The sequence below is a fragment of the Penicillium hordei genome (assembly GCF_028827395.1).
Source record: "Penicillium hordei strain IBT 12815 chromosome Unknown utg000005l_segment0_segment0, whole genome shotgun sequence".
In the NCBI taxonomy this organism is placed as follows: Eukaryota; Fungi; Ascomycota; class Eurotiomycetes; order Eurotiales; family Aspergillaceae; genus Penicillium; species Penicillium hordei.
This window is the reverse complement of record NW_026623146.1, coordinates 4,065,671-4,090,569: the sequence shown is the minus strand read 5'-3', so window position 1 is coordinate 4,090,569 and position 24,899 is coordinate 4,065,671. Positions and strand designations below refer to the sequence as shown.

The 24,899-nt window shown below is 46.4% G+C and overlaps 9 protein-coding genes across 9 annotated transcripts; 5 read left to right on the top strand and 4 right to left on the bottom strand.

Moving 5' to 3' along the window:
• Positions 1–911: 911 nt before the first annotated feature.
• N7537_010384 (uncharacterized protein) lies at positions 912–1,475 on the bottom strand (the record flags this gene model as incomplete). Its single annotated transcript, XM_056901438.1, has 2 exons — positions 912–1,292; positions 1,353–1,475. The coding sequence occupies 2 exons, from the start codon at positions 1,473–1,475 to the stop codon at positions 912–914; spliced, it is 504 nt and encodes a 167-aa protein (XP_056750106.1).
• Positions 1,476–3,175: 1,700 nt separating this feature from the next.
• N7537_010383 (uncharacterized protein) lies at positions 3,176–3,950 on the top strand (the record flags this gene model as incomplete). Its single annotated transcript, XM_056901437.1, has 2 exons — positions 3,176–3,355; positions 3,420–3,950. 2 exons carry the CDS (start codon positions 3,176–3,178, stop codon positions 3,948–3,950), a joined length of 711 nt encoding a protein of 236 aa, XP_056750105.1.
• Positions 3,951–7,363: 3,413 nt separating this feature from the next.
• Positions 7,364–8,144, bottom strand: N7537_010382 (uncharacterized protein; the record flags this gene model as incomplete). Its single annotated transcript, XM_056901436.1, has 3 exons — positions 7,364–7,667; positions 7,736–7,753; positions 7,831–8,144. The coding sequence occupies 3 exons, from the start codon at positions 8,142–8,144 to the stop codon at positions 7,364–7,366; spliced, it is 636 nt and encodes a 211-aa protein (XP_056750104.1).
• A 1,045-nt stretch (positions 8,145–9,189) lies between these two features.
• N7537_010381 (uncharacterized protein) lies at positions 9,190–9,651 on the top strand (the record flags this gene model as incomplete). The annotated part of the gene is made up of 1 exon (XM_056901435.1): positions 9,190–9,651. The coding sequence occupies one exon, from the start codon at positions 9,190–9,192 to the stop codon at positions 9,649–9,651; it is 462 nt and encodes a 153-aa protein (XP_056750103.1).
• A 3,454-nt stretch (positions 9,652–13,105) lies between these two features.
• N7537_010380 (uncharacterized protein) lies at positions 13,106–14,668 on the bottom strand (the record flags this gene model as incomplete). The annotated part of the gene is made up of 1 exon (XM_056901434.1): positions 13,106–14,668. The coding sequence occupies one exon, from the start codon at positions 14,666–14,668 to the stop codon at positions 13,106–13,108; it is 1,563 nt and encodes a 520-aa protein (XP_056750102.1).
• A 768-nt stretch (positions 14,669–15,436) lies between these two features.
• Positions 15,437–16,753, top strand: N7537_010379 (uncharacterized protein; the record flags this gene model as incomplete). Its single annotated transcript, XM_056901433.1, has 1 exon — positions 15,437–16,753. The coding sequence occupies one exon, from the start codon at positions 15,437–15,439 to the stop codon at positions 16,751–16,753; it is 1,317 nt and encodes a 438-aa protein (XP_056750101.1).
• Positions 16,754–18,048: 1,295 nt separating this feature from the next.
• On the bottom strand, positions 18,049–18,438 carry N7537_010378 (uncharacterized protein; the record flags this gene model as incomplete). The annotated part of the gene is made up of 1 exon (XM_056901432.1): positions 18,049–18,438. The coding sequence occupies one exon, from the start codon at positions 18,436–18,438 to the stop codon at positions 18,049–18,051; it is 390 nt and encodes a 129-aa protein (XP_056750100.1).
• Positions 18,439–19,460: 1,022 nt separating this feature from the next.
• N7537_010377 (hotdog fold domain-containing protein) lies at positions 19,461–19,847 on the top strand (the record flags this gene model as incomplete). Its single annotated transcript, XM_056901431.1, has 1 exon — positions 19,461–19,847. The coding sequence occupies one exon, from the start codon at positions 19,461–19,463 to the stop codon at positions 19,845–19,847; it is 387 nt and encodes a 128-aa protein (XP_056750099.1).
• Positions 19,848–21,247: 1,400 nt separating this feature from the next.
• Positions 21,248–23,435, top strand: N7537_010376 (ferric reductase family protein; the record flags this gene model as incomplete). Its single annotated transcript, XM_056901430.1, has 5 exons — positions 21,248–21,778; positions 21,846–22,614; positions 22,678–22,751; positions 22,807–22,963; positions 23,107–23,435. The coding sequence occupies 5 exons, from the start codon at positions 21,248–21,250 to the stop codon at positions 23,433–23,435; spliced, it is 1,860 nt and encodes a 619-aa protein (XP_056750098.1).
• Between the last annotated feature and the right edge of the window lie 1,464 nt (positions 23,436–24,899).

Here is a 24,899-nt window from a genome sequence, read left to right as displayed (position 1 = left end):
TATTTTTTATTTTCCATCCTAGTCAACACATACAACTTACTCTCTGTTTTTATGTGGCCATCAATTTGGCCGCGCAAATATGATGTTTCGGGAACCCAACGCCTCCAACAACGGATGATGGTGATGAGCGACAAAACCCCATTGTGGGAAAGTTGGTGAATCCGATTTCAGGTGTTTATCAAGTAGTACATTTGCTCTCATTCATTTCCCCAGGCACTTCTTTTACTCCAACTGCAAGGTCATAATGCTTCATCTCACCGTTACCACCTTACTGTTCGTGGTTCTTCTTTGGCTGCTTAGTTTCCTAGCGAGTACAGTTAGGCCTCGCTACGGGCCGCAGGCATTTTATGGCCACCCGGTCGGGAGGTTTTTAGCTACGTAAACGGCCTCTAATACTAAGTAAGTATTTATTGTAAGACTTAGGTACTATTGGGATAAAATATAAAATATAAAATAAAATAATGAGTTCAAAGAATAACATTCATTAGTTTTAAAAGGTCTTGTAATTTGATCTAAAACTTAACGAAATCGTGATGCGGTCGCAACAAATATAGATATATATTTCTCAGACACGTTGAACATACGCACTCACGTACAAAGTCCTATCCACCCATCATACCAATGTAACCAATATAATTACCTTATGCTTAGAGCATTATATACCAGGATACATTGTTATTAACTATCTACACTATAAGTTGTAGTTGAGGTAAGATGATAGAGACAGGTAAATAACACGATAGATTTCCAGAACTAGTTGAACCCCCTAACTGGGACGCTTACATAAGCTGGTTGGCTGCGCACGGGCGCCCGTGCTAAGCTATGGGCCCGTTCCCCCGTGGCAGTGACTAGGGATATACACCTCACAATGAATCCCCGCCATGCGGCAACTGACGCTCGTACCTTAGTGACTATGGAATGCCTCCGGCACGTGTACCTGATTGTGTAATATTGGCTGATTTGACAACAGAAGAACCCTTGACGTAACGGTTTTGCAAAAAGTTTTGCATGCTCTCTTTATAACGTTGATGGGATTCCTCCTGCAGCATCAGTTGTTCACGTAGCTGCCGAATCTCGACCTTGTCTTGGTCGTGTTGGATTATAAGCCGCTCGTTTTCTTCCTGAAGCTGTTGCGCTCGATTCACGCTTCCCCGCGCCCTTTTTGTCCTGCATTGGCCTGGGCGGTGCTGGGTGGCGGACACTGCGGTAGAATGGCCGGACATAGCTCCTGTCCACTCTGGGCTTTGCGTTTTTGGGAGAGCCTGTGCCCGATATGTCGCCCGTGGACAATTCTAGTTGAGAAGGTGTTACGAGTGCGATCAGACACAGGCGGGTGAAAATTGTCGACTTACAAGCATTGCATTTCGATGGACAGCGGCAGGCAATGGAGAGAACTGAACATGGGCAGGGCCCGTAGAGTTCTTGAAGCCAATGCTGGGAGCCTGTGGCCGTGGATATGGGCTGGGACGGGCCATTGCTGGTAGGCATACGCTTGTATCGAGTGAAGCACACGGAGGATGGGGGAAGAAGTCCGAGCTCCGGCGAGGAGTGCGAAAGCCAATTGATGGGGTCAGACACGTGCCGAGCTCAGTCATCCCGACCTTCCGCGAGATTCGGGGCCTATCAATATTAGGGTCAAGTGGTGCGAGTGTATGTGAGTTCCATAGTGCCTCACAGAGTGAGCAGGTGGCTGACCGGGGAACCGGATCAATCGATAGCCGTGTTTAGGATCCTGACTCTGAGCCGACAACAACGACCGCGAGAGGTCAGATCCACTGCCGTTGTCGGCAGCGAACCTAAATTGTAGATGGTGAATCGGATGTCAGAGCTCGGACCTTTACCTCGTGCGTCGTGGTTCGCGCCTTCTATCCTTCCCGCCTGCGGACCCAGAGGCCGCCAGGCAAGGCAAATTTAACCGTTTTCTTCTCTTCATTTAGCAATAAGCTTTGATACAATGAACTACATTAGCGAACTCCTCATTCGGTTGCGTATACATTTATACTGTAATTGTACCTAGCGGACGGACAGTAACATAAAAATTCAAGCCCGTAATTAATCCCATCGGGGTACAGGCGGGGCGAAAATTCAATAGCGCAATATGCAGATCCACCTCCAACCGTTGGTGGATCGGAGTTGGACCTCCAGAGTATTGATCGACGGAGACAATTAATTGTTGTATGGCTCATGACCGGTAATATGTTCGCATGATTCTATGAGCCGTTGAATACTCCAGAGTTATGATGACATCTAGGACAAATGGGTAGCGGGCGGGTTGGCCATACCTCTATTGACACCCAGAAAGTAGCGCTAGAGCTCGGTATGCAAATGGTCAAATTGTGGAGGTAGAGGGTTCGTGACTGTAGAAGTGCGCTATTTGATGAATGTCGCTCACCATTTCGAAGCTCTAGCTTGATTATCCCGTCGACATCCGTGCAATTTCCCCTGCTGGACATCTTTAGCGACTTAGCTCCCATAACAAGGGCTGCTAGCACCTAACGCCCTGTCTCTATAAAGATGCCAGCTAGAATATCGCGCTGATTAAGGTAGCTTTGGTGGAAGGATCCGTTCGTGTTTCACCTCCTGCCCCCTCTCTTTCACCATTGGCCGACAATGCATTTGTTGTTGATTCTCTGTCTTACATCTGTGGAGATTTCTCAACACGGGAACACAAATCGTTTTCTTGTATCTTAAACCCTTGGGCCAAATAAACATGCTCACTAGGATACCACAAGATACCCTCCAAGGCAGGTGATGTTTATTCTCGTTTTGAATCGATTATTCGCAACCCCTCACCGATGCGGTTAGCATAAAGGTGAGTGTCTTGACTAAGTCATTCCCACCGCTTGGGACACAGCCATGGTAGAGTGTCCTCCATATTTTACACAGAGCGGTTGAGTTGGGCATGTGCTTTACTGCCTCCACCTCTTATTGTGGATCAGTGGATTTGACGCTTTTCTTTATCCGGTCAGGTCTAAAGCCGAGGCGCTGGGGGTGTGATTAAACGCGGCGACAACAAAGTGTGTATGTGACCTGGTTATTATCGCGAATACCTATATATTTAAGTCTTCTTTTGCCCACCCCAAGCGACCCGACATCCACCTAATCTTGGTCTTCTTCGTTTGTTTTGTTCAGTGCGGAATTTTGTTTTGCGATATCCGCCGAATCATCGCTCATTATGCCGAAGATCCCAACTGCATCGCGTAATCCCAATCCTGCTGTGCAACCTCCCACCAGAGCTGCTAGAAAGCCAGCAGGGGCTGGAACGTCTGCTACCCGCGTGCGACCTTCGCCGTCGAGTGCCAACATTGTTGAATCCAACCGCACCCCACGCGAAGTCCAGCCCCAGCGAGCATTGGTATGTCAATCGCATAGTCTTTCCTAAGGATGGCGGTTTACTAACATGCCCATCTGATACAAAGCGGGCACACGCTTCCCAGTCGAACAACCATGATGAGAACAACCATGATGATTGTATCAAGTGGCTTGAAGCAGCCGAAGAGGACCATCAGAACCGCACTGCCAGGCTGAACGAAAACTGTCAGCAACTTGTCGCGGAAAAAGCCCAGTTGTCCGCGCAAGTTCGGCAGCTTGCCTTGGAAAAGCAGAAATATGCGGAGGAGTGTCGTCGGCTGAAGGGTGAAAATCGTACATTGGAAGATAGCCTGAAGACAGCGACCTCGCTTGACCAAATGCCACGGGACGAATACAAACAGGCCTTGAAGGAACTTCAGACCTCCCTGGCCGACCAGATCACGGCCAAAATGAACGAGAGCGACAATGTATACTTTTCCACTCTCTTACCTTCACCCAATGCGGCTCAAACCTGGCAAGACCAAGATGCCAACTATCTGCTTGGCCCTTCAGACATCCCGGCACAACCCCTTCAGGGATACTCTTCGTCCAGCCTGCCCACAATTCCCCACATCGATCCATATGCGCATCTGCCCTGAGCAGCATCATGGTTGCTGAATGATATGCGGAGTGGGGGCGTGCTCTAATCTTGTCACATAGTTGGTCAACATTGAATTCTAAGTACAAGTTCTGTCCATTACGTAGATCGGCTTTTCAGTGTACAAACCACCTAGCGCTGCGAGGCGTCCCTTAGGCACCGGAGACTGAGAGTCTACTAGGCCGATCTTCTGAAACCTCTGCGGCCGCGACCGTTGGCTTGACGCTAATCACAAAGAACCATATCTAAGAAAACGGCGAACGAAATACTATTTTGGTGATAATCTTGTACTTCGTCGTATGTCTCCGATTGGATGTCGATCTCCGTCCAGCTGGATCGAACCAGGCATGGGAGTCTTGCGGCCCCATTGGTGCGACAGTCTCCTGATGACATACATGAATTTTCTGTGCTCGGACTTCCCCCAGATACGGCTTAGAGGATATTTTACCTCTCCCTAATTGGGTCGAAGAATCACCTAGACCCACATATTAGAGGCTGGCCAGAAGATCTTCAGGGGTTGAGAAAACACACCAGGTATTCAACCATTACTTTTACGGTACACTTGCGAGTAGACTGCGACAACGCCCACCAAAGTGGAGACACTTTTAGCGTCGCCAAGACAAATGCGGGCACTCTTGGCAAAGTGGATACTGCCAAGATCTGATTATGTACATAAAATAGCCTAATAGGGTAATTTTTGCATTAATTTTGCATAACGGTGGGCGATGGGCGTCAAATTTCAAAAGGCCCACGGGCCGTGGACACTTTCTAGTGCCCATGAACGGGCGATGTCGCAGTCTACTTGCGAGATGGTGGCCTAAGAGCCGATCACGATGGAGCGTCACTTATATCAATATCTCGTAATGAAAATGTCGGAGCTTCTGAGGGGCAACCGTTGAGGTCAATACAACAGAACAAAGCTAGAATTCAAAGAAAAAGCCAAGCCCGTGCTTGATCGATCTCACCGTTATGCCGGCATCTCCCGCGTCTCATCCTACGTGCACGCGGCGGGCCGCATATCATTTAGTGTTTTCCCGCGGAGCGCTCGCTTAGAGTTTGTGATTGCATTACCACAAATTGTTCAGTTCCTTTTTCTCTCCACATCTCTATTGACGAATGGGAACATTTTCACGAAACCCGACTTGCCTGAAAGTTTGGGCTCCCTATTTAAGGAGATCGGGTTCTTGTCCGGTGTACTTTTTCCTAAATCTCAACCAATCGGGCGCCTCGACTGGTAAGAGTTGATCCGCCTAGGGAAATTGGATAGGAGTGGTTGTGTTCCTATGGATTTATGCTTATATGACCGGCGAAAGAAAATTTACCAAACTGGCTCGGTCTTTATGTCGCTATCTCGGTCAGCAATTGAGTGAGGAAGGATATAGGAAAAAGGAAAACAAAAGGTTAGGGTCTCGGATATTGTATACGCAGGTCCCGGGGTGTATGTCTTCTGCAGCAAGTCCTACGAAACTGTCACCACTAGACACAAAATCAACGATGATCTAGCTATAGGCCGATTAAGCCCGGACCCACACTATAGCCTTAAGGAAATTTGGGAAATAATCCCTGTTAATGTCACATGCTGTTATGGAATTTATTTCTGCCAGACACCTAGTCCAAATCGCAAGATTTTACTTCCGGGGCCCCGGAAGGATGCGGGCCGGTGGCTGATCAGCCTATCGAAGCTAGAGTTTGAATTGATCGCCCTAGCTACGGTCTCATCCGCGGAAATTAGCCGCGCTCTACTCTCCACTTGTACCTGACTCTCTGAAAGTTTATCTTAATGAACTCGTTTTCCTCTCACAGGAAAGATGGAACCTTAGTGATCAAGCGAAATTGTTTCTTAAATCTGGGAGTAGGGAGCATTGCTTAGCGACGAAGCTTGAACTGTGTTGAGTCTGGAGGGAAAAAAAGAAAAAAAAAAAAAAAACCGAGTCATTTGCCTAGGGGCAGTTCCCCACAATACAAAACGGGTATGGCACACGGCATGGGGCGAGCTTCGTAAATCTGTTGGTCTACGCTTGGCGATTGGCCGGGAATTTATTAATTTGTCCAATAAGAAAATAGAAAATAAAGGACAAAAGAGATATTAAAAAGAAGACGGGTGACTGGGGAACTCGTTGTATTGCACCTCCCAAGTTCCAATGCCTCGTGGTGCGAGGCGTTGTCTTTCCTTTCGGAGTTCTTGGCATGTGCCACTCGCGGTACAGATCACTATTTGATAAATCTATCGTCTCCTACTTTATCTTCAGTTTCTACAGGGAACACAAATCATAGCATTTCGCCTTACGGAGCGAGATTAACATCACGGAACAAGATCGGCGGGGATCGTCCGTATCGGGGGCTAGCTAATGTTCTAGATTTTTGGCAGCTATCAATCGGCTATGATGCTCAGCACAGTCGCATAGACTGGCATATCGACTAGATGGGGCAAACTTACGAAAGCGGCCGCCGGACTTAGCCGAGATTTCACAAGTGAACCTTGATATATGCCTTAGTATTAGCGTTGTAAGAGAAGTATAAGCCGACAACTCCGTTTTCCAATATCAACCACCTTCCCCGGGGTGGGGAGGAGGGGTTGGCACAGCACCGGTCACGGGCGGGTTTTCTACGACAAGCGGAGCTTAGGATCTCCATATCTAGCGGACGCTCTGCACTGCCGTATGCTGGCGGTTCACAGACCTAAAAGAAACTAATTTTACTTGGGATAGAATATATAAGCACGCACGAAGATGCATATGTAGCAGGACAGGGGGCTCACCAAGTATAAAATCTGTTGGTAGTACAGTCTCAGCGATCACTGAGAGATGCTCCCGTCCGAGACCCATTAAAATGCCGACATACCAATACCAGCACGATACTATTGCAGGGGGAGATAAAAAGGAAAGTCGTACCGGCTGGACCGGGCAAGCCGAGACCGTTGATGCGTACGTTGTTTTCGGATCGTTTCCCCCTCTTATTAGTGTAATATTCGCATTGCGCCGGGAACAATGCAGCATCTCCCCGGCGTAGTTCCTCTTGCGACGAACGGACGGTTCGTTAAACGCGCTAGCGCGAGGATCGACATATGATTTGTAATAGTGGTGGTTTGGGAAGAAATGGCTTTGCTAGATCCCTGTCGTATTTGATTTTGCGATTGGCATCTCGCTTAGCCTATTTTGCCACGGGTAAATACAAAAGCGGTAAAGACGTGCGGACGCTGCACACGTAATAATCCTCCGATCTAGGTAGGCGGACCGTTTGATTCCACCTCTCCCCGGTCCAGTTATCACCGTTTCCACACACGTTACCGATTCTAGATTGGGCTGTGAAGCTCAGTGGCGCTTTGTATCAGCTGATTCTCGAGTTGCATCAACTCCTTAGCAGCGTAGACCTCAGGCCCGGTCCGGACGGATGCTGGTAGATCATGAAACTCTACTAGGGGTTATAAGTGTCAATACGTGGAAATGATTGATATCGCTTTATTGCTAGGCATCTTGCTGCAAGTACGAACTTGCGGGTACTCCTTTCCCTTCCATTATTCTGCCACACGCCTGGGGGGCGTCCCGGTCTTCGCCCAGTTCCTGGGCTATCTTTGGATAGAGAGTTCAATTGGTCTTTCAACATAGCCACTTCTTCTTTGAGCGCCGAGATTTCCTGGTACGTTCCCTGTATAGTCTCCATGCCTCGTACAATCTCGTCGTTCCAGCGATTTTGTTCATCGAGCTGTATTTCCACGTACCTGGAAATTTCCATTAGCATATCCATATTGGAGCAAGTCTCAAGCTTTCTTGCGAGGCGTGCACTCACCGAGCTCGGCGGTCTAGACTAGAAAGACATTAGCCTCACTGGTAACTCTAATATGTAGAGGCAGATAGCCATACTCTTTCAAACACCTCACACACTTGCCAATTGATACGGGAGCATCAGCCTCTCCAGACTGCACCGCTTCTGGACCGTCATCTGCCACGCTTTGGGTCTCCATAGCCCAGTCACCGTCAGCTCCATCTCCTGTGTCTTCATCCATCGGGACATGGCATTCTCCCGCATAGGACTGCGTTTCCATGTCGTAAGGACAGTCTTCCTCTTGGATTGCAACTGATTCGGGAATGCTCCAGACGTCGAAAGGCTTGGGAAGTTTGGAGGCAAGAGCATACCGCAGTTGGCTGGAGAACCGACCTGGGTTCTCGCAGGAACCAGATTTTTGCAAGATACCCATAGATTAAGGATCTTGACCTTGTGGGAAAAGCGAATGGTGGAAAGTTGGAAGGTACAGAAAAGGAACTTATGGCTAGTCCCTCCCACCAGTGATGGAGGTCGGACTTGATTTATAGTCCGGATGGAGACAACGGTGCAGAGCTTGAACCAATGTAAGGGCTGGAGCTATACACCCTGCGCAATTTGGGCACGCTTGGCTTCCAGAAACACTGCATACGGGCCGACGGATACACAAATCATTGGTTGGATAGTCCTGCGACGCCGGGTCTAGACTAACAAAGAGTACCTAATTGGGGGTCTAGTAGGGGGCTTCGATACTGCCTTGATGGTCTTAGAGAGAACCAATAGGCCTAGCAAGAAGCTTTTCCTGTCTCATATTTTGCAGTGGGCGGTATCACTGAATAGCTATCATCCCAGGGAATGTAAGTCGGGCTGTCTACCCTTTGTTCAAGACGCAGCATTTTGTTGATTCAGCTGGACTTGACCAAGGACCAGAGACGTAAACGAGCCATTCCGTCCCGAGGAATCGGAGGGCCGGTAAACAAGAATACATGGTAAAAAATGTTGGCTGAGCGTCGTGTAAGACTGTAATATGACCAAAACTCTCTCAATTATGATTTTTTTACAACCCTAGTCGAACCTCATTATGACCACCCCCACTAGAGTAATTCAGGCGGGTATGAAGCAAATTGGCCACTCACAACTATACTATCATCATTTGACCACCCTGGTTTAGGGGGGAAAAAAGAAAAAAAAAAAAAAAAAAAAAAAACCACAAAATCTGAGGTTGTATTAATCATATACCCATCCAACATATCCGGGCAAATTGTATGAAAGTTTCCACTTTCGGATAATATTTAACAAGGGCCACCCGCCCCGAGAAAAGACACTTGTTCAAAGTAGGAATGGCGGGTTTGGGTATACAGCAGTTAAAATAATGCCGTCCATCGTTCTTCACCTTCTGTCTTCTAGTGTTTGCCCTCACTGATTTCCTATCTTACCTTGACATCCGTTCTTTGGCTATTGCACTTCAATCAATCACCACAATGCCGAAGGGTAGCTATATTCCTTGGACTGCATCTGAGGAAAACAACCTCGAGCAATGGATATCTGAGCACCTCTGGTTGTCTTGGGAAAGAAGAGCCGAGGAATATTCCAAGCAACACAATAAAGGCAGATCATTCGAATCGCTGCGAGGCAAATACAACCAGCTTCGGAAAGGGATTAGAAGACGGCGTCTAATCTCTGATAAATTGCCTACACGTATCCGCACGATGACCCGTAGGGCTCGGTACCGGCGCCAGAAGCTTCCGGAAGGCTTCCCTCCTTGCCCCCCTGTCCACAAGCTTAAGGCCTCGGACCCTTGGGCTCGTCGACTACTACAGCAAGGGCAGCAATTCGGAAACGCACGCCCTCGAGCCTCAGTGGCCTCGCTGAAAAAAGATAACTACGAGCCCTCATATCCAGCACATCATGCTGCCCCGGGTAGGTCACCGAAGCCTGTTTAACATTGTACTGCCAATTCCTGACCCCTTATCTAGTTTATATTAGCCCCAAACCGTTCTTTCGGCGGCGTGAACAACCTGTCTTTGTTTCACAGCTTTGGAGGATGATCCGCCGCATTCGCATATCACAGACGAGAGACAAAACAAATAGTGTCTTACAGGAAGAGGAAAGTCGGGCATATAAATGGATATGGTGGCCTTGTGGATGGGTGTCCGCAGTAGCTTTATATACTAATAGACATATTGGGTAAAGCTTTTTTTTTTGCTTGCTTCCCTTGCTTCTCCCATTCTCAAATCTAACATGGAGCTTCGTCTCTGGGGAGGGTCACTAATTCTGGTCATCTCAGGAGGAAGAAGGTCGGGTAATAAGTGATCTGATGACGCTGGGAGAGAACTGGCCCTGGAAATGTGCATGGCTTGCATCTGTTTCCCGTCTGCCACTGACCTGTGCTATGGACCAGGAGAAACCATTGTGCTTGTTAGCGAAGCTGTTTTCATCCTTCACGATTGATTGTTTTCACCTTGATCTCTGTTTCTACTGTAAATTGTGCAGACTGCGTCCCGTGACCAGGAAGGTCAAATTGTGGGTTTCCTACTCGGCTTCCATGTTGTTGTGCTAGAAAGAAGCTGCCTTCAAGTAAATCAACTAAAGATTTCACATGCTAGCAGCCATATATCGCTTCATTTCCTAATGAGTTCTGCCCTCGCTTTACAACGAAGGTTGGCCTTGGGTATCCGATGTAGCTCTATGTACCTCGGTCTCATACCTCCATAATTCCTGTAACTTGCTTAAATCACGTGGGGCGGGTTACGGAGGTCATCTTCAAGGTGGATATTTATCCCAGGCCGTCCGGTAATTCTTGAAGCCGGACTCGAGCTTGGGCAGCCACGATTTTCTTTCTCTGCCTAGATCCTCAACCAAGTTAGCGTAATGAATAGACCGGACACTAACCATGCATGCCACCAATTGGGTGGCCTGATCGCCAAAGGTAAGAAAATGGCTATGGTCCGTAATTACAGATACGCCTAGAATGGGCCGCTTCCAAGTCCCGAGGTGCCCACATCTGAACCATTTCTATGGTTCGCCCATATAATGGCCCCATAATATCTCCTTGGGGTAAATGATTCTTCGGACCGATTCGAAATCCAAAGTCGACCGAAATATGAAATCAAACAAGGATGTTGTGGTTGACATACAAAGTTGTAGTTTATCGCATTTACTATGTGTTTCTGACTGCGTCACTCGGCGGTGTACGTCATCCGATTGTGAAATACGTCAACGCGATGACTCGCGCAAAATCATACTGATCTTATGCGCTATCCGTGATAATTACGCAAAAATAACCCCAATACATCATTAGCAAATTGATCAATATACTTCATGTAGCGAACTAAAAGGTGCCTTCAGGTCTTTTAAGTTCTCTCTGCTCTCGCGAACAGTGATTTTCACGTAATGACAATATAATCAATCACTGCCACAGAAGCCAAATGAATGATACGAGGACGATGATTGCCGTCACTATAGGTATTTTTCCGCGGGCTGATCCGACGCCGTTGAACTCAGCATTGCTCCCTGGTGACGGGCTGGTAACTGATTCCAATGAGCTGGATCGGTCTGGAACATTCTGCTGTGGTACAGAGGAGCTGTGTGGCCCTTGTTGAGATAGACTGGGCGAAATGGTATGTTTAGGCGTAGTCGGTCTATCACTGAATGTGCTAAGAAGTGCGGCGCTATTTATACTTACAAACTCAGCTTTTGAAGCTGCCACTTTGCTTGGAAACCCTTTTATCATTGGAGATGATAATTGGGTCATTGGTGTAGCTTTGGAATAGTTCTGCGAGCAACACTGTTGAGAAGAGCTAGTGGTCGGGGTGCTATGAATTCCATAGCCGCGGTTCAAATTGGGAGCCGAAAGCCTTTGATAAGAGAACGAAGGGTTTGATGCATTAGTACCCACAGCAGAGAGGTCCATTGCTTAACAGATGGAAGGCTTTTCAAGGTAAAATCTCAAAGGTGGCATTGTATCTAAGGGATTTTACATTCTTATATCTTAATCTCAGACTTAGTCATACCAGGGACATATAAATGTTCATTATCCAGGATCCAGTGGGGAAAGATTCTGCTAAGATTCTTCGTCACGCCATCAACTTTGCCAAAACATGAGATTGTCCAGCATCCACTTTTTGATTGCGCATCATTTGCAGACCCAATATTGGTCGTGCAATCACCTAGCCACTGTAATGAAACCCCGTTGCTGAAGCTCACGGCAATCATCATTAAAAGTTTATGTTCGCAGTGGCTATGAGCCTTAGAGTTCTTTTCTAATACAGTAGTATGCCTAAAGAGGCCACAAACTAATGAATCAAAATTATAATAAACTAACTGAAATCTCGCTATTTAAGCAATACGATGAGATGGTATCTTATCTGCCCTATTGGTGAAGGGCCATTCTATTCGATCGCCTCTTTCTGATTAGTTAGGATAACGGAAGACATTTGAGTGCGGAGCAATTCACTAATTTACTGGCTATCCGTACTGTTATTATATATAACTAGGCTCACTATGAACAGAAAGTCTCCTGCACGCAACCGGAAACTATTGCGCTCAATCTCTGCTGGTGACGCGGCCGTTCATGGTACTGCACAGTGTACACGAGGGATCGAGAAGTGGGTTCTGAAAAGGAATCTAATGGGACTGCTACGCGGCCACATCTAAGTTCACGTTAGGATCGCCCCGAGCTACAGGGACGGGGAATGAAACGAACCTTGCTTGAGCCATCTCGGTTGCAGCTTGAAACCAAGTCAGCCATAACAATATTGGCCAATTCAGAAATGCCGGAACGCCTCTTACTCGTATCGTACGACGATGAAGCATCACACCTCCGATATGATGTTGTAGACATGGACGTACTGAATGTACCTTGGCAAGTGACGGCGTAGTCTCTAAAAAGATGGATTTCAAAGGCATTGACCGATAAATTGGCAAAGGCGGTACACATGGAAAGCAAAGTCGTAAGTTTGGCGCAAAACTAAATTGCGAGGAAATTATCATTATCCTTCTTGCTACTAGCCTTTAGCAATTAGACCCGAAAGAAGTATAACTATCGCTGAAGCGTCTTTGGTTTATGTATACATCAGCAACAAACCTCTCTCTGTATGTAATATCACTACGTCGCAACTATTAATATACAGGCTTTATTAAGGCCAAACCAGAGCCAGCTCTAGAAAGCAACATTCTCGTTTTCATGAAATTAAAAATGAACGGCCGCGGAAGGATGGGTCGAGATTATGAGAGGAATCACAAATATTAGTGAGATGAGAATAACAATAACAACAACTCGTCATTAGTTCAGAGAGCCGAAAGCCCGAAGAAACAAACAAATAAAGAGCGGACAAGGTAAGGTCGCCAGCGACGGTTACTTGTCGGCACAAACTAAACCAGCGGATGCCCCTGAACTTAAAATTCAACCAACTGATGCCCGGCATCCAGCATGTTTTGCTTATATGTGGGCCAGTCTCTTTCCCATCTCGCCCTATTCTCGGCATGCTCGTCCTTATCAACATCACTGGCAGGGATTTTGTCAAGTTCCATCATGTAGATTGTGTATGTCATCTGGCTGAACTTGACTGGCTCGGGAGCCTTCCCTCCTTCAGCATTTTGGATACGGGCCCGAGAACCTTTGACGGATTTCTTTTTACTGTTTGCATTTCCCCCCTGAAGTGGCTGCCTTTCCCTTTTCCCCTCTTCATCTTCGCTTTCATCGTCTTCGTCCTCACTTTCACCCTCCTCTTCTTGGTCTTTGCCTTTGTCCTCTGTGCCATTGCGCCCATTGTTAGTTCTTGTTTGAGAAGGCACTGAGCACCTTTTCGAGGACGACTTCTGCCGAGCGGCTCGAGCAGAAACCAATTCAATGTTTCCTGGTAATGGAGTTTTAGGCCTTGTTAGATGAGCCTTTCCATTTTTCTCCATCCACAGGGCATTCCGCGAGTCTTGTGTCTCGCACATCTCAAAGATCTGTAAATCTAATTGAACTTTGTATTTTTGGCCCACCATGCTGAGAAGCTCAGATCTCGGCTCCCAAGTTCTACCCTCTTTCAACATATCTTCATGCGTTGGAAGGATATTTCTCCACTTGACTTGAACAAGAGTTAGCCGAAATCTGGGTTTCTTAGGCTTGGACTGCTTGTATTTATCATCACGGGGTCTTCTTTTTCCGTTGCGGCGTCCATAAGGTAAGACGGTCACTGCATCAATGCTTTCAATATTATCGTAATTGTATTGTCGTCTGCCATTTTCTTTTTTCAGGATGGAAATCCTTTTTTCAGTACTGGACAACCGCTGATGCTCTTTGAGCTCCTCGTCATTATCGTATTCCAACGCTTCCATCTCATACTTTGCCGCGGAGGGCAAACCGTGGCCATAGACCATCCAGACAGTGTATCCCGCGATGAGGTATCCTTCTTCGACAACTTCCACGTTTTCCTTTCTCAATTGTTGAAAGAGTTTTGACTTGTTTGCCGAAGTCATCTCCTGTTGCGTATTTCCTGCTTCTGTATTGGCTTCGGCGGAGAACGAAGTGGCTCGAAATTCTCGAGATTTTGCAGGTAAATTTTGCCCGCTTTCAAGGCTATCATCGGTGTCGGGTTCGGGATACGGTGGCTTGGTTTGGGGGACCACAGATGGCTCCGTTGTTTTGCTACCTGGAGTCTCACTATCCTTCACTGTCTCGGCATGCACTGTATTACCATGCGAGTCCATATCTGGCGGGGCTGGAGCCATGCCCGACATTTCAATATCTTCGGCTTGGGAAACATCGTCAAAGCTATCAGTTTTCAGCTCCTTTTGGAGTTTGGCAAGCTTTTTTTCATCCTTCTTCGACATCTCCTCCCCACTTGCCTTTCGGCCCAGGAGATCGCTGAGTGTCTGCTGCTTCTCCTTCTTCTCTGCTAGCCTTCGTTCCTGCGCCTCTTGCTTTGCTGGAGTATCCCTGCGGGACCTATTTGGTTTATGAGGCGTCATGGCTGGGGTTTTGGGGGGCAACTTTGGCCGAGGCTCGTTCTTAGATAGCACAACACTTTGATCAACTCTGCGCGTCAAGCAAACCTATTCTGGCCCTCCCTTGAATTGGATAGTAAAACTATTTATAGAAGGTACCACGAATCTCCGAAAGGCAAGCCATGTATACTTAATGAGAAAACATCCTAACAAGCCCTCGCGAAAATCGCAAACCCTCAATTCTTGGACCTGACAGCGAAATGTAGAAACTCTTTTGGATCTACAAGTTACGATAATATCTAGGAGTAGTATTACTCTTGAAGCAGTCATCTTTCACTAGCTTATATTTTAGAACCCCCAGGGTGCAATCTGAAGCAACTAATCGTCTACTGTCAAACTGTGTCGAGTACTCCCTGTTAGTTTTGGAGGGCATTTCAATCTTGCCATCTGTTCTCTTGCCTTGGAGGTAGTGTTATTCGGGCACTGTGACGCCCTACAGCTGTGACATTTCATAAACGCACGAATATAAAAGCAAAATGTATTCCCTCTATGGTTACTAAGATGGCAGGGCTTGCATCTCTTTACAATGAGATGTATTGTCTATACACAAAGGCAAACAAATAATTGTTAGACACCTACTTTTCCAGCCCTACCAATTCATCTGAAATCGTCTGCTTTGGAAGATTGAATCGGTGGGCTTCTACCGAGCCTGCGCTATCTAGGAAAGAAAAATAAACGGACCAGGAAAAAGAGTTAGTGACAAAAGGCTCATGAATCACATATCAGTCTAGAATGGACACCCTTGGCGGCAGACACAACGAGCCGAGGCTTGAGGATGCGGGCGCTGAACAAACCACTGAGCAAACGAAACATAATACGTGTGAAGGAATGGAAGGCCTCGAGTTCACCGGACCAGCTGTCGACTTACAGCCAGGGGCACAGTACCCCAAAGAAAACGAGAAAATGGGCAAATCTCAAGTACATACAAGCCGACGTCAAGATGAATGGCCCTCTCAAACAGCTCTGAGAAAATTCAACTCCGAGTATAACAGTTTTCCAATAGGCCCACAAAAGCGCCAAAAGCAAGAAATCGATGGAGCAGAGGGGTTTCCCGTCGCATGGTACTGCTTTAGAGCATTTATTTACATAATTCTCCGGCATGGCCCCCAACAAATGTGCAACTATAAGCTGGAAAAGACCAAATTTCGAGACAGTGACCAGGTTAAGCAACTCCAACCTGTTTGTAACAATATCGGGTCAATTTTGGATATTCGCAGCAAAAATAATCTGCTACGTCGCCGGTATAATTGCGACAATATCCAATGTATCGTCGGAGTCGCCATACCAGTCAATCCCAATATAAAAGTGGACGAGCATAATTTGAGGGAACTTGACCTCACAAAGGGGGCATACGTCTTGATTGAATGGCAGAATATAGGTGAAGAGCATCTCCATCTATTTTGCGGCAAACAGAGTTGGATGTCGAGATCAGCACTTTCCCGCATGGCAACTTCAAGAAAAAGAACTGAGATAAATGAGAAGATCAAGAGAGCATATGTAATACAGATGACTAAATATGAACAGTGGAGGAAGAGAGAATGCCAAGAGCGCAGCATACCTTTGAATCCCTTCCACAACAATTGGTCAAAACGTGGCACTCATAATCCCGGCCAGAATTATTTCATTCACGAGAAATCGAAAACAAACGGACCGGCCACCTCGCATGGAACTGCCGCTGATACTGCGGGAAATGATGGAGGCAATGATACACCGGGCAAGAAAGGTGGAGAAGCGGGTGTTGATACCATCCAAGGCTCACAAATCAAAATAGAAAACGCTGAGCGCTCGGTAATAAGGCTAGCAAGCGCGAGAAATTTTAGCTATAAGTCACATCTAGAGCTGGAGAAGGCGTTCAAAGGAGTTCATGGCGGCCTTCGAGCGAGGAACCCTGAAGAGTACGCTTCTAGAATGGACATGATAGTAGCAACTTGGCCATCTTACAAGGACGAGATGATATCGAGGGGCTTTCGAGAGGTTGGAGCTTCTCCAGACGAGAAATCAATAGCCAACGCCAAAACAAGATTGATTGCCGCAGGAAAATGGCTGTGAGACTTGGAGCCTTCAAGATTTCACATCAATCCCATCATATCATAATAGGTGACAGCTGACACTGTCCTGATAGCAGACTAGCTTCGGGTTACTCGGACTGAAGAAGCTAAACTAAACTACGTGTCTCTGCAACTTTTCGCCTCGGAGGACTCGTGCTTTGGTTACTACACTGATAAAGGGACTTGTTGCGGAGTGGTACAATCATTTATAAAGCCTTAGTAGTGCTTCTAAAGTTATATGTTGGCGTTCATCCATTTCTGGTTCTAAATGTGAAAGCTAGCAATCCCCATCAAGCCTGGATATAACAAGTAGACACAGGGATGACTTTAGTAATATAACTGCCCATGTATTGTTACGGCTCTAAGATTGCAAAAAAAAAAAACATTCTAGCCAACTAAAAGATGGCAAAGCATAGTTAGCAATGTGTACGTAGTATAGGACCTCGAATCTGCCTTTCCTTTACAAACCAGGATTTATCTCTTTGGATAGCCATAAGACTAATATCTTCATTTCCTATCCTCCTATATATGTGAAATGGACGGGCGACGCTGGATCTTAGGGTGCTGGAAAGCGAGATCTCCGAAATAAGCCTCGTACTGGACCCGAACCACAGCAATGACTGGTGTCTGGGCACTATCAACCAGACTCACTGCCGTATTAGATAATAAGCTACAGTAGATTTCGAAAACGGCTTCCCCTTAGAACACTCACGGTTTGTTTCTCGGCCCGTACCCGAAACCACACTAGTTCGAATTTGGATTTGGTATTGATCATCCTTGGCTCACAATGCATGTAAGATTACCACTAGTCCTAATTAATGCTAGTGTGGTTTTGGGTACGGGCCGAGAAACAAACCGTGAGTGTTCTAAGGGGAAGCCGTTTTCGAAATCTACTGTAAATGGTTTCGCCCGTCACCCGAGGCACACGAGGCCCGTTGCATAGGTAGGATATGATATGTTGCGAACCATATGTAGGAGTTGGAATTATTCACTTTCATCACTCGTGGAACTTACAAATCCCATTGGATTAGAATGCCCTACTTCATACAGGCTCCCGGGTATACTCAGTTCAATATATTGCACACCTGTATAATTATGTGAACTGGCTCACATCATTAGGAGATTTGGCAAGCTTTTGATGAATAAATTTCCGACTTGTGCCTGAGCCATATTACTTGAGCATATCTCCAGAATTCCCTCATATTCACATCTCAGCATGTACAGCAAGGTCCATTCCAAATAACTCCATAAATCACAAATGGATAGCTCAATTTCAAAACCGACCCTTCACTCCCATCAAATAAACATCCCCGACAAACGCAATCCCCCAACCATCAAAGACAGCCAGCCCATCGGACGCCTGGCTACCGCAGAAGCCTTCTCAGTTTTAGTCCCATATACCACCATCTGAGCATTTAAGCAGTACATCGTCTTCTTCGCCTCAGCCGCAGAACGCGAATCACAAACAGCCGTACAAGGATCCGGATCGTCATAAATCCACACTCCATTCGAACAACAAGACTGCAAAACAGCCTTCATATCTCTGTTTGGGCTTTTGGTCTGGTACAGTGGGGCCTGATTGTAATATTGAATGTTGGAGGGCATGGTGGCGGGCACCGCGTCGCGCGAGTTGTAGCACTCGGCCGGCTGTGTGAAATTAGTGTCCATCATAGTAGTAGGTGCCATGGTGTTTCTTTCCCTATTATTAGTGTGTGCCAGGTGATCCGGTTCAATTATATAAAGCGACGCGAAAATACAAAAATTTTTATTTAGCGGGATGTGTCGATCGCGGTTCGTGGGGAGAATGAGACGGTGGGACAGTTCGACAGTTCAGTTCATCAACGGAGAGGGAAGAGATAGTCGGTTTTTGGGGGCGGGGGGGTGTTAGTGAGAAAGGAGGAATTTTGAAAGTATATGTTCGAAGATCTTAATACGCCCATCACTTTTAACTCCTGGGCCGCCCCGGGGCGGGCAGAAGGAGGTTGCAACCCTGTCAAGTAAAACATCAGGTGTAGCAATGCTGTCGATTCACCCCGACCTCATTTGGAATCACCCCATACCATGCTAAATGGCCGTTGCAGTACTTACATTAGATACTCTTTGATGGCATTACCCTCTAAATCGCGAAACTAGTTTTTCAAACACCGAAATTAACCATTTTATCAATTGTTGCCCGTTTCAACTACACTTCATGAGCGGAACAAGCATGACCAGATAAATATCGCATGAGTCACCGTAAGGTCATTGGTCATTGGTCATTTAGTTTAACGCAAAAAAAAAACAAAAAAAAAAAAAAAAAGAAAATTATTTCTTTTTACACTCAATTTGACCTTCCCAAGGGTCCCTGTCGTTCAATCAATCCATAGCTCAATTTCCAGTTGAGTAGACAGAAGACCTCTTTTAGATATATACACCCCCAGACACCGCTTGATATATATAGCACTCTATTCTGACCGAATCTTCCCGTCATTATCTTGCACTCTTCCAATAATTTTACCTCAGACATGTACAAGCTTACTTTGACCGCATTTCTCTCTCAATCCTTTCGCGGATATCGATCTCTGGCGCAAGCACCTCATAAACCTCCCCGCGAGTTATGCAATGAATTACCTGAACCAACTCATGTGAGAGTCAACAAGGAACCTCTTCATGGCGGCATACTGATGATTGTGCCTTAGCATTCCCTCGTCGACCCTTCTGAGCAAATGATGCGTTCACTATTTGAAGGCTATCGTCCAACATTCAAGCCCCATAGTTTGGGATATGAGGCAGAATCCCTTCTACTCCTGACACCTTCCCAGCAGATGTGCTACTACGACGGTAAATTGTTCGGTGGATACATTGCCCTATTGATGGACCGAATTCTCGCCGACTGTTGCAAACACAAACACGAACCAGCGTTCACTGCCTACCTAAACACATCGTTCATTCATTCCGTCCCGCCGTCAGCGCCAATGTTTCTCCGCGCATGGCCAGAAAAGGTTGAAGGCCGCAAGGTATTCCTGAAAGGATCCGTACGAATCCCCGGAAAAGCAGCCTACGACTGGGTTGATGCTGTTCGGACAGACGCGCTCTTCATCAGGCCCAAACCCTGAACACGAAATGAAATACTCAGGCACTTCGTGTAGCTCAAGTAGTTCCGTGAAGAGTACAATCTTGCACCATTTTCGCCATTCTGTGTATGGGAATACGGCATAAATAGAAATTAGTTTCACCATCTTAATTCTCTGTTTCTTTGTCTAATTCCAATTTGTATAGGGCACTATGCCTACTATGATAATGGCTGTGATCTGATTTGGCACGTATCTCGAGGCCAAGCCAAATGAAGTCTCAGGTGGGTTTAGCCAGGACTTTTAGAGCACTAATTTTAAACCACATTGTAGCTTATGTAGAACTTTATGATTATTTTGTGATTACAGCTATTTTCGAAAACTGTTTACCCCTCAGACATACTCTGTTTGCCGGCCCGGGGTTTTCTGTCATTGGCCCCTTTGGATTCAGACACATCTCCGCCTCACTAGGGCCAGTCGAGCACTGTTCTATCACTTTTAAATCTATTGTCCTTTGCTTTCGTTTCAGGCCGATGCGTGCGACGCGCGCGTACTCGAAACAGATTGAACGCTTATTAGGATAAGTGGTAAGATATTCTCCACTTACAGATCAGTACAATTTACGGACTAGTTGGATCTGGACTAGCGTTGTCTCGGGTACGGGCCGACAAACGGAGTATGAGTGTCTGAAGGGTATTGTAAACTGTTTTGGAAAATCGCTGTATAGAGAGCTATATATGGTAGAGAGCTATATATGGTAGAGAGCTATATATGGTAGAGAGCTATATATGGTAGAGAGCTATATATGGTAGAGAGCTATATATGGTAGAGAGCTATATATGGGCCAGACTGTGACAGTTCGACTTTCCATCATTTCCTAATTCCAGAAAAGCCAAGAAATTATACTGCTAGTACGGATGGCTCCTATGGGACTTTGAGGTCTGATCCAAACAGCCTTGGAAACCTTAGGCTTGCGCATTTTCGACGCGCTTCCTTTTTCCTTTCCTTTTCTTTTTTTGCTCAGATCAGCCAAATTGAGTTAATATAAACTTGTTAAATTGTAGATGACAGGTACGTAAATCCGTACTCCCTGGGCAAAGGGTCAAAAGTCCTCAGTGGGAATTGGTCTAACTCCTCACCCCAGAACTTTACGCGGGCCAATTTCCCATCGTTTTCAGATACATAGAAGAGAGCAATAATTTGTTACACCAGCCCGCTCAAAGATATACCGAACTAAGTATTGATTATTTGATAACAGAGCTAGGCCCGTAAATTTATGTCACGATTTTTAAATTCTTTTGTAGTATCCAAGTGCGTTCCACAGATGACTGGCCAAACTGAGCTAGTCATCTTGAATAAATAGAAATCTCGGATTCTGAAAAGCCTATATGAACTCTGCCGGTTCCTTCTGCTCTTTACCAAATTCTTGTCGCAGAGTGTAAAATATGACTCCGACCACATCCAGGATTCACTCCTGGTTCATTAAGACTTCTATTCCCGACAAATACGGGCTTTGCGTTGCCGTCCTCATCGCAATCTGGCTTGCCTACTGGTTCGGAAGGCGATGCGGCCATTGGGTCATGAGGGTGCGTCAAGTGGTCTCGTGGAGGCGGCTGCTTCAGTCGCCAACGCCTCACATCCTACGATGGCTCGATGTCTCATCGTGGCTACAGTTTGCAGCTATCGCTATTATTAGTTCCGCCAATATGGTGGCTATTACTCTTTGGACGCATTCATTTGTAGAGGTGCAGAAAAGGGCTGGCTCTCTGGCTATCATCCACCTTCTGGCTCTCTGCACCGGGTTCACCTTCAGCCTTCCAGCCGATATTTGTCATATTGAGCGGCAGACACTGGCGTGGATCCACCGGTGGTTTGGACGTATATGTGTCCTTTACAGTCTGCTTCATGGGTCTGTAATTGTCAGTGTCGCTCGAAAATCTGCTCGCACGTCCGCTTCGTTCGTCGTTCCTCTGTTGGTGATTACCTCCTTCTCTTTCGTGTACCTAGGATACTCTCAAAAGCTTGCTGACTAACCAAACGCAGGCTGCATGCAGTCTTCTGTTTATTTTACCATTGATGCACGCTGCGTTTCTTCGACGCCACTTACAACTTGTGCTGAAGGGCCACTATATGCTGGCAGCAATCGCCATGGTCGCCCTATTTTACCATCTACTTGACCAGGGTTCAGTGTACCGCTGGGTTCTGCTTGGTGGGTTCTGTCTCTGGCTTACTTTAAGTGGGGCAGCGTTCATCAAAACTATGTGGAGACAAAAGTCATGGCGCGGCGCAAGCCAAGATGCCGTAGCAAGGTTATCCAATGGACTTTTGTGGCTTGATATTTCGGTACCAGCTAACTGGGAAATGTGCCCGGGCCAGTATGTGCAGCTGTGGTTGCCACGTTCAAAATTGCCAATCTTTGTGCAACTCCCACTCTTTTATGTTGCGTACTGGGAGAACAAGAATTTGCACGAAAGCAGTAAGAGGGGGTGCGATGCCAAGGTTGGGGGGCAATCTGCTCGTATTTTGCATCTAGTAACCAGACCTCGACCAGGTCTCACCGCTAGGCTCGCCCAAGACGCACTCAACTCCCCACGGTCCTCCATGAACTTCCAGGTTTATGTGCTGGGGCCATTTGGTCGCCCGGACCGATTTGACGAGTACGGGACGGTCCTTTTTGTGGTCGAGGACATCGGCCTGTTTCGTGCCTTGTCTTATATTCGAGACTTAGTCCTGGGTAGCCGCGAGCGTAAAAATACAATAAGGAAACTGGAAGTTCTTTGGCAAGTCGAGCAGGATGAAAGAAGCAACCTTGGTAGGCCTATTTCTTGACTTTTCTGTGAATCCAAGTATTTTCCCACTAACTTGGCGACTACAGCCAATCAGGACTGGGTGCGTGGTCGGATTCAGCACATCCTCAACCTTGACCATCGCGACCGTGGGGGCTTCGACGTATGATTGTGATCTTGTGTCCTTCCTTCTTATTGCCGTGCTTACAATGGTACAGATCTTAAATTTTCGAATATATTGCCTTGGTCCCCGGCCGAAAGACGCATCCCTTTTCCCCAACAGCACGCGCATTCAATATTATTTCAAACCAATCAGGCCAAGGGAGGAATTGACACGCTACATGGAGGATCAATATGGGAAGATGGTTGTTGCAGGTAAGTACGTTCCAAGACGCTTGCTCCTCCCTTCCCTCATTCTTTATGTACGCCTGCGTTATTGCTTTTCTTATTATCTAACCCTGTTTTCTGTTATGATATACTTGATATAACGAATTCATAGCTAACCGAATTGGTATCAGTGTGCGCTGGGCCATTCATTCGTGAGACAATAGTGAAAACCGTTCGACCAAGGACGAGCGAGGACCTCCGATTGGTTGATCTGTATCTAGAGCCATCATTTGAGTGGCTAGGCGATAGAGATAAAGTAATGAACACTTCGGCTGAAGCCCCGGTGTGGTCTGACCGGACAACGACCCACGATGGGGACCGCGATGAAATATCTGATTGCGCGTCTGTGCTTTCTGAGAGCACACTTACTCCCGAAAGACCAGAGAGCAACGATGAAAAGTGGCGCAAGCAAAAAATCGCCGAAGGCGCTCCAATGCGCTCAAGGTACATCAAAGCTTAAATAATCTTCAGGAAAGTACTGATTTGTATAAAACGCCTTTAGACATTCATCTGCTAGAGTCAAATTTAGACCCATAAGAGTTCTGAAGACTAGCGTTGCCACACATCTCTGTCCTTTCATTGGTGGGTACCCATTGGCGGCGGGAAGCAACCCTTCCAGCTGCTTTGACTGGGACTAAGTGTAGTGATCCCACCATTGGTACAGTAGATTTCGAAAACGGCTTCCTCTTAGAACACTCACGGCTTGTTTCTCGGCCCGTACCCGAAACCACACTAGCACAAAATTAGGACTAGTGGTAATCTAACATGTATTGTGAGCCAAGCGTGGTCAATACCAAATCTAAATTCGAGCTAGTGTGGTTTCGGGTACGGGCCGAGAAACAAGCCGTGAGTGTTCTAAGAGGAAGCCGTTTTCGAAATCTACTGTAGAATGCCGCTCAAGGCATTGCCGTGTATTCGTCCGTAGTAGGTACTTTTCCCCACATATTAGCCCTAAATTAGTCAATTGCCCAGAAATTGTTCAGTAAGACTTGATTTGAGAAATTAGTACAGATTTCGAAGAGATCCCCATAATGCTAATCTAATAGCAACCAGATGGCTCAGAAAGTGCTGATGTGGTTGTGCTAGCTATGGAATAGGAAACTCGGGCAAAGAAACTGCACTTGAGGTTCAGACCGTATGGCCGAGAAGATGCTGCCGAATATGAAGTTACACTTGCACTACTCCATATCTAGTTCAGAACCCTTAATCCCCTGGTGCGAATAATACAGTAGATTCGAAAACGGCTTTCCCTTGGAACACTCACAGCTCATTCCACTTCTACGTGCATATGATGTATGATGACACCAGGGTTTGGCATACCGGATAGGAACCCAGCATTAACTTTCCGAAGGCAGTTAACGTTACGCAGAATAGTACGTAGGCATCATCGGACGCGCTTTAATTCTTTGTGATGGGGTAACCTTGATTGTTTTCACAGACAGTTTATAAGCTGGTTACGACTGCTAAAGTCACTAAATCAATGTAATAGCCAATAGTAAGCACAGGTATGTACTTACTTTAAAGGCAATATATGTTCCCCCGCCATTTACCTCACAAACTTGTGTTGACAGATTGCTTCCCATCTCGGCGTGATAAATATCATCGGTAAGTCCCTTTCCTCGGAATTGTTACATTTTCTTTTGATTCTGACAATTACCTTTTTGCTTTAATTTGCTTTCTTGAAGGCCATACTTCTACCGCCAAAATAGATGCTTGGAAAGCTTGCTATATTTGGATATCGTAATTCTGGATACATGCTGTGTGATGGAAATATCAGGACCTCGCACAATGAGGCCAACATCGTCTAAGCTCACAACCCCTTTCCCATATGACCACTATGCTAATTTGTCCGTAGAACGCACCTCTTCCATATAATCCCGGGTTTGCTTTTGACACTGGCGGACTCTGCAGTATTTTCATTGTC